The sequence below is a fragment of the Pinus tabuliformis genome, chromosome 6 (assembly GCF_031772625.1).
Source record: "Pinus tabuliformis cultivar Carrire ecotype Pingquan chromosome 6, CPIR1, whole genome shotgun sequence".
NCBI lineage: Eukaryota > Viridiplantae > Streptophyta > Pinopsida > Pinales > Pinaceae > Pinus > Pinus tabuliformis.
Genome location: NC_142292.1, coordinates 2,008,320,548 through 2,008,334,276, shown reverse-complemented (window position 1 = coordinate 2,008,334,276; position 13,729 = coordinate 2,008,320,548). Strand labels below are relative to the sequence as shown.

Here is a 13,729-nt window from a genome sequence, read left to right as displayed (position 1 = left end):
GGTTAGATTATTGGTGGTGCATGCTCTATCTCGAACCTCCATGGCTTGGCTACAATTCACCGAGATAGCAGAGGAAGAACTTGCGAGTATGATGCTTGCAAGGGAGAAGGAAGAGGACTTAACAACAAAAGAAGAGGCCACATATGGCATTGTTACAACGTCGCCTGTTGGCTCAATAGAGATAGTTTAAATGGAGATAGAAGAGAGTGCAGTCGATGCTTCGCCGCAAGAACCAGATTCGACTTCCAATATAAGAGGAGAATCACCACCCTTGGATGTAGTTACAGGTTAGTCGCACACACAAGAACTAGCATCTCCTGTCAAGGAAATTGAAGAACACCTGGTCAGAAATGTAGGTGGCGCTGTCACACAAGAACCACCACAACCTTCTCAAACAGTTGCAGAACACATGGTTGAAAATGTAGGTGGTGCTTTCACACAAGAACCAACATCACCTGTTCAAATGAATGTGGAACATTTAGGGGAAATAGTGGCTGCAGTCGACACCACTTCGCAAGAGATAGTGTTGGTTGCTAGGTAGGAGGATAATTTGGAAGAAGCAGAAGCGGGAAGAGAAAAAGGGAGCATAGAAAAGCTGGTAAACATAGAAGACGAGGAAGGAGGGCCTGCGTTAGCAAGATTTGAGAGAACAAAAATTGATGAAATTATTACTCACTCTCCCTTTCTTGTATCTTTTCTAAAAGGGGAAAGGAAAACCCATTCCTCTAGATGCATGGAGAAACAATAATATTCTCCTGCAATCCTAAAATTTGTTGGGAAAGCTAAGGGCACCATTATTGACACTGTTATTCAAAAACCAATGTCGATTGGTGAAAGAATTGAGCAAATTGAAGGGTTGGAGGTTGAAACTTCCACACAAGAACCAGTCCCAACTGAAGGATAAAATGAAGAGGCTACAATTGGTACTACTTCTATAGATACCATTCCTGAGAGGATGGAAGATGATACCACTGATCACACTAAACCATAGGGACTAGAAACCATTCCTATGTAGATGGAGGAGGATGTTGCTGATAAGACTAACCCGCAAGGGTTAGAAATCATCCCTAAGAATATGGAAGAGGATGTTGCTGATTAGACTAACGTACAAGGGTTAGAAACCATTTCTGATCAGACGGAGGAGGGTGTTGCTGATAAGGCCATTCCCTAGCAAATGGAAGAGGATGTTGCTGAAAAAACTAACCTGCAGGGGCTAGGAACTATTCTTGTACAAGTGGAAGAGGATGGTTAGGTAGTAGAGCAACTACAAGAGGAGGGTGTCAAAGAAACTACCCCACAAGACCCTGTAGTGAATCCGGAGCTGTAGAGGGAATACGTAGAGGTCTTGAGACCTAAAGAAAAAAGTTTACAGGATTGTTCCCCAAGTCAAGGAACAAACAGAAGAAATCAGAGTAAAATAAGAACCAGTTGACGATTTTGTCAACTCACCAGGCCCTCGACCAGCTCTGATACTTGTGGAAGAAGTTGTTGTGAAACTAGAGTTTATCGAGAAAAACAGATCGAAGGTAGGACAACGAATTCAGTGACTACACAGATAGAGTTATTTTTACATATGATTGAGGCACAAGAATTTGTCATGTCTGCAAAAATTCAGAAGTGGCAAGCTACAACAACTCACTTTCAATGAGGGACCATTCCTTTAGAAGCACACTAGGAAGCAATAAGGAAAACTTGCAACAAAGATGTGAAAATAGTCTATGGCTACATATAACAAAGAGAGAAGGAAAAGCGGAAGCAATAGAAATAGCATAAGCAAATTGAGGGATTACAAGAATATGTGAATCTATTAAAGGCCGATAAGGAGGAGATTTTTACTTTGGCACAATAGGAAATAACTTTCAGCCCCCCTCCTTATAGTTATGTCATGTTCCTCCATGAACAATATCTATTCATTTGTTTAGAAAGTGTTCACCAGGTCTTGGATTTTTGGGGCCTGACCTAGATTCAATGTTAATTAGCAAAAAATATCCCTACACTACTGGCCCCTTCAGCATCAACTTGAGGAGTGTGGACCAAATTCTCACCCTAAGAAGTATGGGGGATGCTGGAACCAAGTTTCTACAACCTGAGATGGTCATGACGTCATTTTATTCCTTTTATTCCTGCTTCTACGTAGGTCACTCAGTTATAGGGCTTGCCATACTAGCCCTATACTCCGACCTTTAGTACCTCCGCGAAAGGGTACGATCGACATTCATGCAGCCCTAACCTACGACCCAGGTACTTTCGAGCTACTAGCGCAGCGTACCATGCAAATTCCCAAACTAGTCTAACTGTCGTACTTATATTATTATATAATCATAGTTAGCACCGCGTAAACAAATATCCTTCTTTGCGTTTAGTTATCCAATGTAATTACATTCATTCGTGCACCACATAACTATTATAAAGAAAATTCATACATAAAATGACAAGATGCATTAATCGAAACAAGGACACAGAAATTGCAGAATACTTCTCTTTATTGACATCTTCAAGTGATTATAGACTCTATCTACCCTGCGCACATAGTTGTATGGGTCCACGCACTTAGCTGCGGACTTCCACCCTAGGCCTCTTCACACTCAGTTGTAAAGCCTCTACCTATGCTATGACCCAAAACTTAGACTTCTTACTTTAGAGCTATGACTCTCTTAGCAACTACTGAACTACTTAGAGCTTACTTACTTAGCTCTTTCTATATAATCCCATGGTCCGCGAACCATGCATAGATATTTTACAGCCGAATTTACTTTACAAAACTAAGGGCAGACAACCCTTTATGACTCATGACACCTTCGCACTCTGCGACCACAAAATGCAGAGTCTTTACAAGTTTATTACAAAATTTGACCCAAAGCATGGGCTTTTAGCCCCAAAAATATCCTTTGGGGGATCCCAGGCCCCAAACATAAACATTGTGACTCAGCCTTGAGTCACTCGACAAGCAAAGATATCTTTGTGTGAAGACCTTCTAGTTCGACTTGGATGACCGCAACCTTAGTTGGGCACTGTGCGGCTGCCTGCTTTCTGTCTTTGACCATCTACTTAGTCACTGCTCCTGAACTAATGGCCTGAAGCTTTTACTGCATCATTTGCAGAGTCGCAAGCTCCGCTTCAATAGAACCTGTCACCATGTAAGCCTCATCCAACTAGGGCTCCAGTCTTGCCTTCAACAGTTCTTCCTTGTGCAGCACTACATCCACCTATTCCTTGAGCTGCTTGGCCTCTTGCAGTTTTTCTAGTCTTTGTGTCATTGCAAAAGTTCGCGTTGTGCCCTTAACCTCATCATAGCACTGCTTTAGCTCGCGTGATTCCATCTTTAGTCACTGGACATTGGAGTCCTCCTGCAAGTTTGTCAACACCTCAAATGAATGCTCAAATAGTTGCATGTAATCTGCTACTGCACTATCCACCGTCACTACTACTTCTGTGATAGAAGTTGCCCACTACCCCTTGACTTCTGGCGGAGTTGAAGGCTGAGCCTTCAAATGCATCTCTATGATCTGTAGGTTCAACGCCAACTAACCCTTCACCATCTCAGTGCGAGTGTCATGCACCCCTATGGCTAACTTGCGGATGCACACCTTGACTGGATCCTCCTCAGGAAAGGCCAAGTCTGGGACTATTCAGCAGGCCTCCTCGATGACCTGCATAATGCGCTTGCTTTGATTGGTCACCTTGATATCAATGACGATGGAATAATCTTGCTATAGTGCCATCTGGTCGTTGTTGATCCATTATTTACTGATCACCTATAGGGTGCGATGCTCATGGGCCCTCAACACTGCAATCACTCCGTCCTACAAGAGGTGGATCACTTCACATGGGAGCGCTATTAGATTCAACCCTACTCCCTTTAGGGCACTGACAGTGGGCATATCATCCTCATTCTTTGTGGTCAGTGCTCCATCATGCACCACGGTCATGCTGGAGGCCTTCCTGTGCAACATCTCAGTAGCCTCTGAAGTTTCGATAGCCAGGCTAGTAAACATCGCGCTAGTCTGTGACACAGGTTAGCAGCTCTTGTAAACCTGTCTAGATGGCCCCCAAGATTATCTGCTGCTACTACTCAAACTATTGTAGGGCCTCCATGATGACATCCCTCACTGTGTCACCGATATCGTGCAAATTTCCCTCTATTAGTGTCATCTGGTCTAGTGATGTCTTGGAAACCTTTGATTTCTTCCTGGACCCTCCTTTCTCCAGCTCTCTTGGGCGCTTGATGTGGCGGACATATCTTAAGGGTCCACTTTGTGCTACTTTTCCGTCTCCTCCTCTGTCTCAGGTGAAGGTGACCTCACGCCTTTGTCAGAGCCTCACTCTATCCCACCTGTCTACTTTGTTGTCTATGTGGCCTCGCGCTCTACCTAGACCTTTTCAGTGGCCTCTATTTTCCTCTTTTCGGCTAGCTGTGTCATCTTAGGCTTGGCCTCCTCCTTCTTCCTCTGCATGGAAAACTTGCTTCGTCCCACTGCTAAGTCTATTGTAGCATGCCACTCTACCGACCATTGATCGAGTACCGTGTCAATGGCGTCATCCATTTCCAGATAAGGCAAGTCGTACCATTTTTACACAGGGTCCTTCCATGCCCTGATGGAGACATGATGGAAGTCTGCATTAAATTCTGCATAGCCCTATGGCGTACACCATAGGTGACAATCGCGGTTTGTAGTTGATGGCCATATGGATGTTCATCTCCATAAAGATCCAAAAGATCTTGCTATACTTGACTCACTGCACATCCTTGGTTGCCCACAACGAAGCATACTTCACTACTTCTGGGAGGTTTAGTGCGACCAAAGGGATCTAGCTATCCTCTAGCATCTCCCACACTACCAGCACAATTGACAGCAAGATCCACATGTAGTGGAACATCTTGTTGAGCTCCTGTGCTTCACAACAATTCACTAGGAACTCACCATGAAGGTAGTCCAACTAGTTGAATTGGACTCCTTCGGTGCACTGAGATTCTCGTGCGACAACAAGCGCCAAAACCTCATTGGCGACACACTTCCTCATTACTTTTTCTGCTAAGATCTATGTTGCTACCTTCATAGAAGGATCGCAGATGCTAGATATAGCATATCCGCGCGGATTCTTCACCATCTTAAACTTTTCCTTCATAGACTCCGTGAGAGCCTATTCACCACCTATTCCACCAAATATCATGGCCGGATTCTCTCTTGTGTGAGGAAATCATGTTATCCAGTGAATCAATCTATCCATGATGAGTATTGGCTCCTCCAACCATAGGCACCCATCATGCACCAAGCACATTAGCTGCCTAATGACCAATACTATCACCAGGGTGTGGATGTAGTGTGGCACCTAAAGGAGGTTGACCAACCTTGCCTTGTCTACTCCTCAGAGCCGCCTTCGTGGCTCCAATGCGGTCATTCCAGTGTTTGTATCAATGATATCGTGCATCAACTGCTCAGCCGTTAGGTGTGGGAATGTCTCATGGTCATCCAAGTTCTAATATTCAAGTTTCAGTAGTGGCACCCACGCCAAGTGTGGTCCCTTGAAAACAATCTCATTCGATAGCAGAGGGGTTTGCAAGGGGGTATTGCTTTCATTGATGTATTTTGGCACCTTGGTCTCGAGCTTGCACGGAGGGACATACTCAGGCAACCGAGTAACAACATCTGCACCCTGGGCTTCAACGTCCTCTACTTCGACTCCCACATCCTCATCATCCATCGGGATGTCTTCAGTGTCTTCCTCCTCTAGCTCCAAATTTATAGCTCTTCCCTTCTCCTATGCGGGGGGCTTCGGTGGGTTTCTCCTTGGTGATGTGCGCACTGGTATAGCAAGTTGCTTTCCCTTTTTATCCTTCACGGTCTCCTTGGCTGGGGTTGGCTTTGGTCTCAGTGGCCTCGGCTATTTAGGGACTTTTGCTAATGCTACGACTACTACTGGAGCAACTACTTCTTCCTCTATCTCCATTTCTGGTGCTGACTCCTCTGCTATTTCTTCAATATTTAGTTTCTACGAGTGCCAACATAATTCTTTCCAACAGTGCTCATGACGTCTCTAGTAAGTTTGCAAATGCTCGAGTCTCTTTCAAAGCCTCAAATAGTTCACGGTTCATGAGCGCCTGAAAGCTCAACAACTCAATTCTCAAAATGGCAAGTGTTTTTCGCTAGACAACCACTTATAATTTATAGGGCATTTTGAATTCGAATCTAACTGTTCCTACCAAATTCGGTCCATTAATGCCGAATTAGCACAGATTTTCAAGGCTCTGAGCCATAAATTTCATCTTAAATTCCATCCGCCCACTCCATTTGGCCACATTTCTATCATCAAATCATGAACAGTGACTTTAACGGTCACTTTCCAATCGACCTGCGCGATTTCTCCCTAGGTAGCGCAGCTACCTTCGCGTTGCTATAAACCTTGTTACAGTTCTTTTCTTTGCACAATTCTCCAATCACGCAGCTCCCCAACCCGGATAGTGTAGTTTATAGCCCCACGCCTCCTTTTAGTTGCCTGGAGCGCTAAGACTATGCTACCTTCATCTAGTCACATAACCAGACTGCCAGTGTATGGATTCAATCAACTGTCATTCACCTTTCCTAGGAAGGGATCTCCATTCAATTTGACCAGCTGTACCACTACTCCATTGGTAATCTACTTAATGACATAGGGCCCTAATCAGTGCATTCTGAATTTCTCTATAAATTTATCAAACTTACTATCGTATAACAAAAAACAATGTAAACTTTGAAACGAGAACTATAAACTCAAACCGGGAACTCTGGCCAAAAATCCCCAAAAAAACATCAAAAACAGCGCTAAAAACGAAAAGTGTTGATGCTAGAATAACACCTATTTTTTTCTTGGGTAAATTTTCAACATGTTTTAAAAATGGTGATGAAAACCAAGTTTTTGCACAAAAATTATCCAAAAAACACCCTCAAAATGAATAGTGTTGATTCTGGAAGAACACTTTTTTTTTCGAATGTAAAATTTCAACATTTCGAAATAATGGCGTAAAATATTTTTTCATGACCCCGAAAAACATTAAATTTTAAAAAAATAATGAAAACATAAAATAAAATTAAAAATTAAAACAATGAAAAAGCACAAAGCAAAAACAAAAGTTTAAAAATATACAAAACATAAATTAAGATATATAATAAAAACAAAACACAAAATAAAAAATATAAAACTTAAAAAAAAAATATCGATCATAAAAATGTAAAAAATAAAAAAAATAAAAAATAATGGTAAAAATTAAAAAACTAAAAAAATTATAAATTATAAACAAATAAATAGTGAAAATAAAAAATAAAAAACCATCAAAAAATTGGCAAAAGAAAAAAAAAAATACGGAAAAGAAACAAAAAAACAGTTAAAAAAAACTAAGAATTAAGTAGCTAAAAATAGAAAAAAAAAAATTAAGAAAAAAAAATAAATAAATAGATAAATAATAGATTTTAAAAAAAATAGAAAATTAACAAAAATAAAAAATAAAAAAAAAAGTTTAAAAAAAAAAATATCTCACAAATCGAAAAAGAATTTGGAAAGAAAATAAATAAATAAATAAATATATATATATAAAAGTAAGTAAAAACAGAGAAATTAAAAAAAAAACATTAGCAAAAATTGGGAAAAAAAAAAAAAAAAGAAATTAAAAATAAACTAGTTTTAAAAAAAAATTAGAAAATTAACGAAAAGAAATTAAAAAACTAGTGAAATTAATATTAAAAAAAAAAATCAAATTATAAAAAAAAAAACCAAAGAATGCATATTTTTTATTTAAAAAAAAAAAATCTAATTATTTTTTTAATTAAACCTACTATTTTTATTTTAAAAAAGGGGAAAAAAAAAAAAAAAAATCAAATTTTATTTAAAAAAAAAAAAATTTAAAACATTTTTTTTTAATTTTAAAATACAAATAATAAAAAATATTTTAATTTTTTTTCAAAAAAAAATTAATTTTTTAATTTCAAATTAAAAAAAAAAATTATTACAAAAAAAAAATGAAAATTTAATTTTATTTTTTTTTAACGGAATTTTTTTTAAACCTAACCTTTTTATTTACAAAAAAATTAAAATTAAAATTAATTTTTTTTTTAAACAATTTTTTTTTTTTAATTAAAAAAATTATAATTTTTTTTAAACATTTTTTTTTTAAATTTAAAAATAGAAATAGTTAACAAAAAATCAAAAAAAATTAATTTTTTAATTTCCATATTTAATTAAAAAAATTATAAATTTTTTTAAACATTATAATTTTTAAATAAACATTATAATTATAATTTTTTTTAAACAAACTTTTTTTTTAATTAAAAAATTATAATTTTTTTTAATTTTCATATTTAAAAAAATTATTAAAAAAAAAATTAAAATTTAAAATTTTTTTTAACGGAATTATTTATTTTTTATTAAAAAAAATTAAATTTTTTGGGCCGCCGCCCCGGTTGCCCGTGGTGGCGCGGCCGTGGGCAGAGGACCTGCCCGTAGGCACCTTCGCCCACGACCGCGCCACCACAGGCGGCCGAGGGGCGGGGGGTCGATTCCAGGAATCGACCCTCTGCCCCCCGGCCGCCCGTGGTGGTGCGGCCGTGGGCGGAGGTGCCTGCCCTCCGGACACACTTCTTGTAGTCACTCCATCAAGAGTCTGCTCATATTTCAGCTTTAGTGCTTGGAAAGTACCCACACAATCTAACTTTTCTAATTGATCAGAAAATTTATTGATCAAGTATTCAACCAGACATTTAATATTTTCCTTACGGATATATTCTATAAGCTCAAGAACTGCTGAATTAAGAAGATTATATCGATTTCCATTAGCAGTAAAAGCCTGAATTACTGGTTCAAAAAGGTTATGATTTACAATGTGGCAATTAAGATAAGCATCATTTCGAGATAGTATTGTTCTCAGAAATCGAACAGCAGCAGCAACAAGATATTTTTCTTTTCTCCGAGTTAAGCTTAAAACCTTCTCTATAACATTATTCCGCAAAAAATAGTACTTTATCCTGTAGGAATGATGCAGAACACAGAAGCACAATAGCTCAGTGATGTTTGCCAGAATGTCGGGGCTTATGGAACTTGGTCTCCCATTCTCATGATCATTATTAGTGGCTTTTCTGCTTGTCTCTGTACTCTCCTTTGCAGGACATGATGATGTTATTACATCTACCAACTGATCCATGTGTTTTTCATAGAAAATTTCCACAATAGTGTCCCTCTCAGACCCAGCCATTGTGTAAGGGTCGAGCAGCATGCGAATGATTTCAAGAAACTGGCAGTGCATATCTTCTCCATAGTCAGTTGACATTCCTTTTACCAAAAGCCCAAGAAGGATATTTCCTTGCTGCTGTATCAGAAATGCACGCAAAAGAGAAGGATCTTGATTTAGGACCACAATTAATATATCGGTCCCAGTTAGACGAAGAAGTCTATCTTCACTCTGCAGAGCACTGGTAACAATTTCAAACAACCCATTATCGACCAGATCCCTAAAAAGACGCATCTGGTTGGCAAGGAGGAGGCTTTTGCTTAGGCTACAAAATTCTTGAAGGAACAAAATAAGGTTTTTCTTCACTTCATCTGGTGTATCTGGAGATTTCAACTTTGCAAATAATTCCTGAATGAAAGCACTATCATCCTTAAGACCAGATACCACTGCTCCATTGTTGGTATGGGTGATAGAATTCAAAGTTGCCGATGTGGACTCATCCAAAACTCTCGGTAAAATAACATCCTTTATGTAGCTAATTTTATATGTTTGATGGATTTTTGATAATAAAGAAAGATCTCTGATTGGGATTGCCTCCTTGAATAAAACCTGCTCCCTTAGAAAAGCGCGATGTTCCTGGTGAAAAGGAATATCTGGATCATACTCAAGCGCACCCACAATATCCATTATATACTCTTCGCTGAATAGCTTTTCGAAGATTTGTGTATTATTCAATAGAATGATTCCTTTGACAATTTTAAATATCAAATGAAGGCCATCATTGTTCTCCAAATCTTCACATATTTTGAACAAATCAAGAAGCTTCAGTATAAATGTTTTATTTTGAACTATAAGCTCAGCCACCCGAATATGATCCATAATACAGCCCTCCATTACAGTCTTCAAGATTATAGGAAGTGTTGATAGCTCCACCTGTGGAAGCTCTCTGAGTTCACTGTTACCTCCATGGGCTGCATCATCATTTCCCTGTGATGTACCGGAATGCTCTAAGTCATCATTTATAGAGCGTACTCCAATTTCCAGACCACCAATGGTAGGAAAATGAATAGATCTTTGGACACTGCATATTTGATCCCATATGAAAGAACAACCCATAGCCTCTTGAAAGCTAAGAGCCAGCTCAGTGGCAATTTCAGGATCACGCCAAGCAATTATTGTATCTTCTTGTCTTCTATAGATGTCATCTGCAGAGATGCGATGAATAAGTAGAGTTTCATTATCTTCTTCATCTATTACTACTAGACCAACTGACTTTGATCTCTCCACGTAGTCAACAGTTACATGACCAGTGCCTCTGTCATCCCACTTCCCTTCATCATTCAAGCGAGAAACTTTGACACGCTGCAAAGGATCCGACACGACGCTGTTCCGACCTTGCGTTCCCATAGTCCAATCAAAAAGCTCCCGGAACAAGTAACGTATTATGATACACTGACCTCCCGAAAATTATGCAAACGCCTGTTGTCTTCTGTTAAATAAGGGAAGGGCGAAACCCTCGCGACCTTGGAGAAACGCGAATGGAGGTCACGGCTCGAAGCAAGCAACCCTTGAACCAAAAAAGGTCCTTTGTGGTGAGCAATACTGAGCGCTTCGGTTCTCGATCACGGACAAAACCACTCCCTTGAAACCGAATTTGAGATGGCAATCGCGGGAAGGAACTGGAAAACAATATTTCGGGAGCCATCCAGGGTTTCGGGACCTTCTTCAGGCACCTCCACCCACTGCCGCGCCACCACGGGCGGCTGGGGGGCGGCGGCCCAAAACATTTAATTTTTTTTCAATAAAAAATAAATAATTCCGTTAAAAAAAAATTTAAATTTAAAATTTTTTTTTTTAATAATTTTTTTAAATATGAAAATTAAAAAAAATTATAATTTTTTTAATTAAAAAAATGTTTGTTTAATAAAAATTATAATTATAATGTTTATTTAAAAATTATAATTTTTTTAATTAAAAAAAAAAAATGGTTTAAAAAAAATAATGATTTTTTTAATTAAAAAAAAAGGTTTGTTTAAAAAAAAAATTAATTTTTATTTTTTATTTTTTAAATAAAATTGTTAGTTTTAAAAAAAATAATTATTATTAACTTATAAAAAAAATAAAAAATATGCATTTTTTTGGGTTTTTTTTTTTATTTTATTTTAATTTATTTTTTTGTTTTATAATTTGAATTTAAAAAAACAAATCAAAAATAGGTATTTTTTTGATAAATTGTAAATGTTTTTTTATTTTTTTATTTATTTTTTCATTTGAAAAGACATATATTTTCCGCCATTTTAATATTTTTTGGGGTTTTTTTTTATAATTTGATTTTATTTTTGTTTTTTTAAATATTAATTTTACTAGTTTTTCATTTTTTCGTTAATTTTCTTCTTTTTTTTTAAACTAGTTTGTTTTTAATTTTTTTATTTTTTTCCCTAGTTTTGCTAATGTTTTTTCTTAATTTCTCTATTTTTACTTACTTAATTATATATATATATATATATATATATATATATATATATATAGATTTTCTAAATTCTTTTAGGGTTTATGAGATAATTTTTTTTAACATTTTTTATTTTTTATTTTTCTTTTTTTTATATATTTTTTTTATATTTGTTTTTTACAGACAATTATTTCATTTGGATTGAAAATTTAATTAACAATGTATAAATATGTAGAATATCGAAAATGCAAAATATCGACATTCTTCTTTAAATATGCAAAACAATAAAAACCTCACTACAAAAAAAAAATTTAAAAAAAGTTAAAAACAAGATAATATGAAGAAGAAGACCACTTCCAAAATTATTAATTTTAAAAAATAATTATTTACATTCCATACAATAAAAAAATTTAAAGTCAAAAAATAAGTCTTTTAAAAAAAGGGTGCGATGCAGAATAACCACTTTTTTAAATCAGCATGAAATTCACTACCATTCTAAAACTTAATGCACATGAAAAAAATTAAAGTTCCAAAAACCATGTTCTAAAAAAAACACGTGTATTCTGCATCACCACTTTTGAAAATCGGGTCATTTTTTTGCTATCTCTACGAAACGGGTAACAGTATCAGTTCCCGTTTCAAAGTTTACATTGTTAAAACCAGGTCATTTACCTTAAAGGTGCGCAACTTAATGTGTCGATCATGCCATGCTTTTTTGCGTTGCCTTTGGACTTGTTGGTGAAATCCAGCTAGAAATATCTCTTCCTTAAGCTCATCTAGCTATACGAGCCTTTCCTCCAGGGCTCTGTGATCTGTCATACCTGTGAGCGATGTTATGCATAGACTAGGCACAATATATTCCATAGGCATTATGACTTCAATGCCATAGATGAGCCTAAAGGGAGTTTGTCTAGTGAACTTCTTGCATGTCGTTTGATAAGCCCATAGTACTGCAAGTATGCGTAAGTCCCATTCACTTCACTGAGCATTCAAAACCATGGTCAGCACACTCTCCAACACTTTATTGAAGGTTTCCACTGTCCTGTTAGCCTACAGGTGATAAGGCGTTCTCTTTTGGCGATATACCTGAAATTCCTCTGTTAGTGCGTTGATCGTCTTATTCAGAAAGTGCATACCTCAATCACTTATCAAAATCTTTGGACAGCCAAATTGTGTCGGTACATTCTCAAAGAGGAACTTCATGGTAGCCATGCCTGTGAAATCCTTCACAGGTTGTGCCTTCACCCAATGAGTCAAATAATCCGCCGTGGTGATAATGTACCTTGCTCCCATTTTTCCTTAGGGCTGAATGGGTCCCACAAAATCTATCACCCATTTCTCAAAGGGTTGAAAAATTACTTGTTGATTCAAAGGAATCTCATCCCTCCATGATGGCCTGCTAGTTCTTTGACACACATCACACATTTTGCAATATGGTTGAGTCTTGATGGATGGTTGGTCACGACAACCCTGCGCGTATAATCTTTTGTGTGGTCACTCTCCCTGCCTAATGTCCTCCCGCATTGCTACCATGAACGTCTGCGAGGATGCTTCTCCTCTAAAACTCAGGTACATATCGTCGCAATATCTCATCAGACCCCATTTTGTACAAATGCCCAACAATGACAGAAAAATCTACCGCATGCACCACTAACTCCTTCTGCTAGACGGTATATCCTTTTAGGGAAGTTTCTATTGTCAGGAAGTGTATGATATCCTCAAAATGACAATCTATAATGTGCACTGCAAAAATATGTGCGTCCGGCAACCCTTCTTGAAAATTAGTGGGCTCTCCCCCGGTTTCGATGTGCGACAGATGGTCTAGTCTAGCATTCAGTTGTCTAGGCTTCACAATAACCTCAAAATCATATTCCTGGAACAATAATAACCATCTGTGGATTCTCCCCCCAACACAGGCTTATTGACCAGGTACTTCAGTGTGGAAGGATATATATACATCTTAAAATGGTCTCCCAACATGTAGTGTCTAAACTTCTGGAGCGCGTATACCATTGCTAACCCTTCACACTCGGTGGTGGAATAGTTCTTTTCTGCCTTAGATAACCTTATGCTTGCAAACGCGA

The 13,729-nt window shown here is 37.4% G+C and overlaps 1 protein-coding gene across 1 annotated transcript; it reads right to left on the bottom strand.

The window, feature by feature from the left end:
- Positions 1-5,883: 5,883 nt before the first annotated feature.
- Positions 5,884-10,764, bottom strand: LOC149267310 (uncharacterized). The gene is made up of 2 exons (XM_089410794.1): positions 8,480-10,764; positions 5,884-5,991 (listed from the first exon to the last, which is right to left on the bottom strand). Exons 1-2 carry the CDS (start codon positions 10,601-10,603, stop codon positions 5,884-5,886), a joined length of 2,232 nt encoding a protein of 743 aa, XP_089266920.1. The 5' UTR covers positions 10,604-10,764.
- Positions 10,765-13,729: the final 2,965 nt, after the last annotated feature.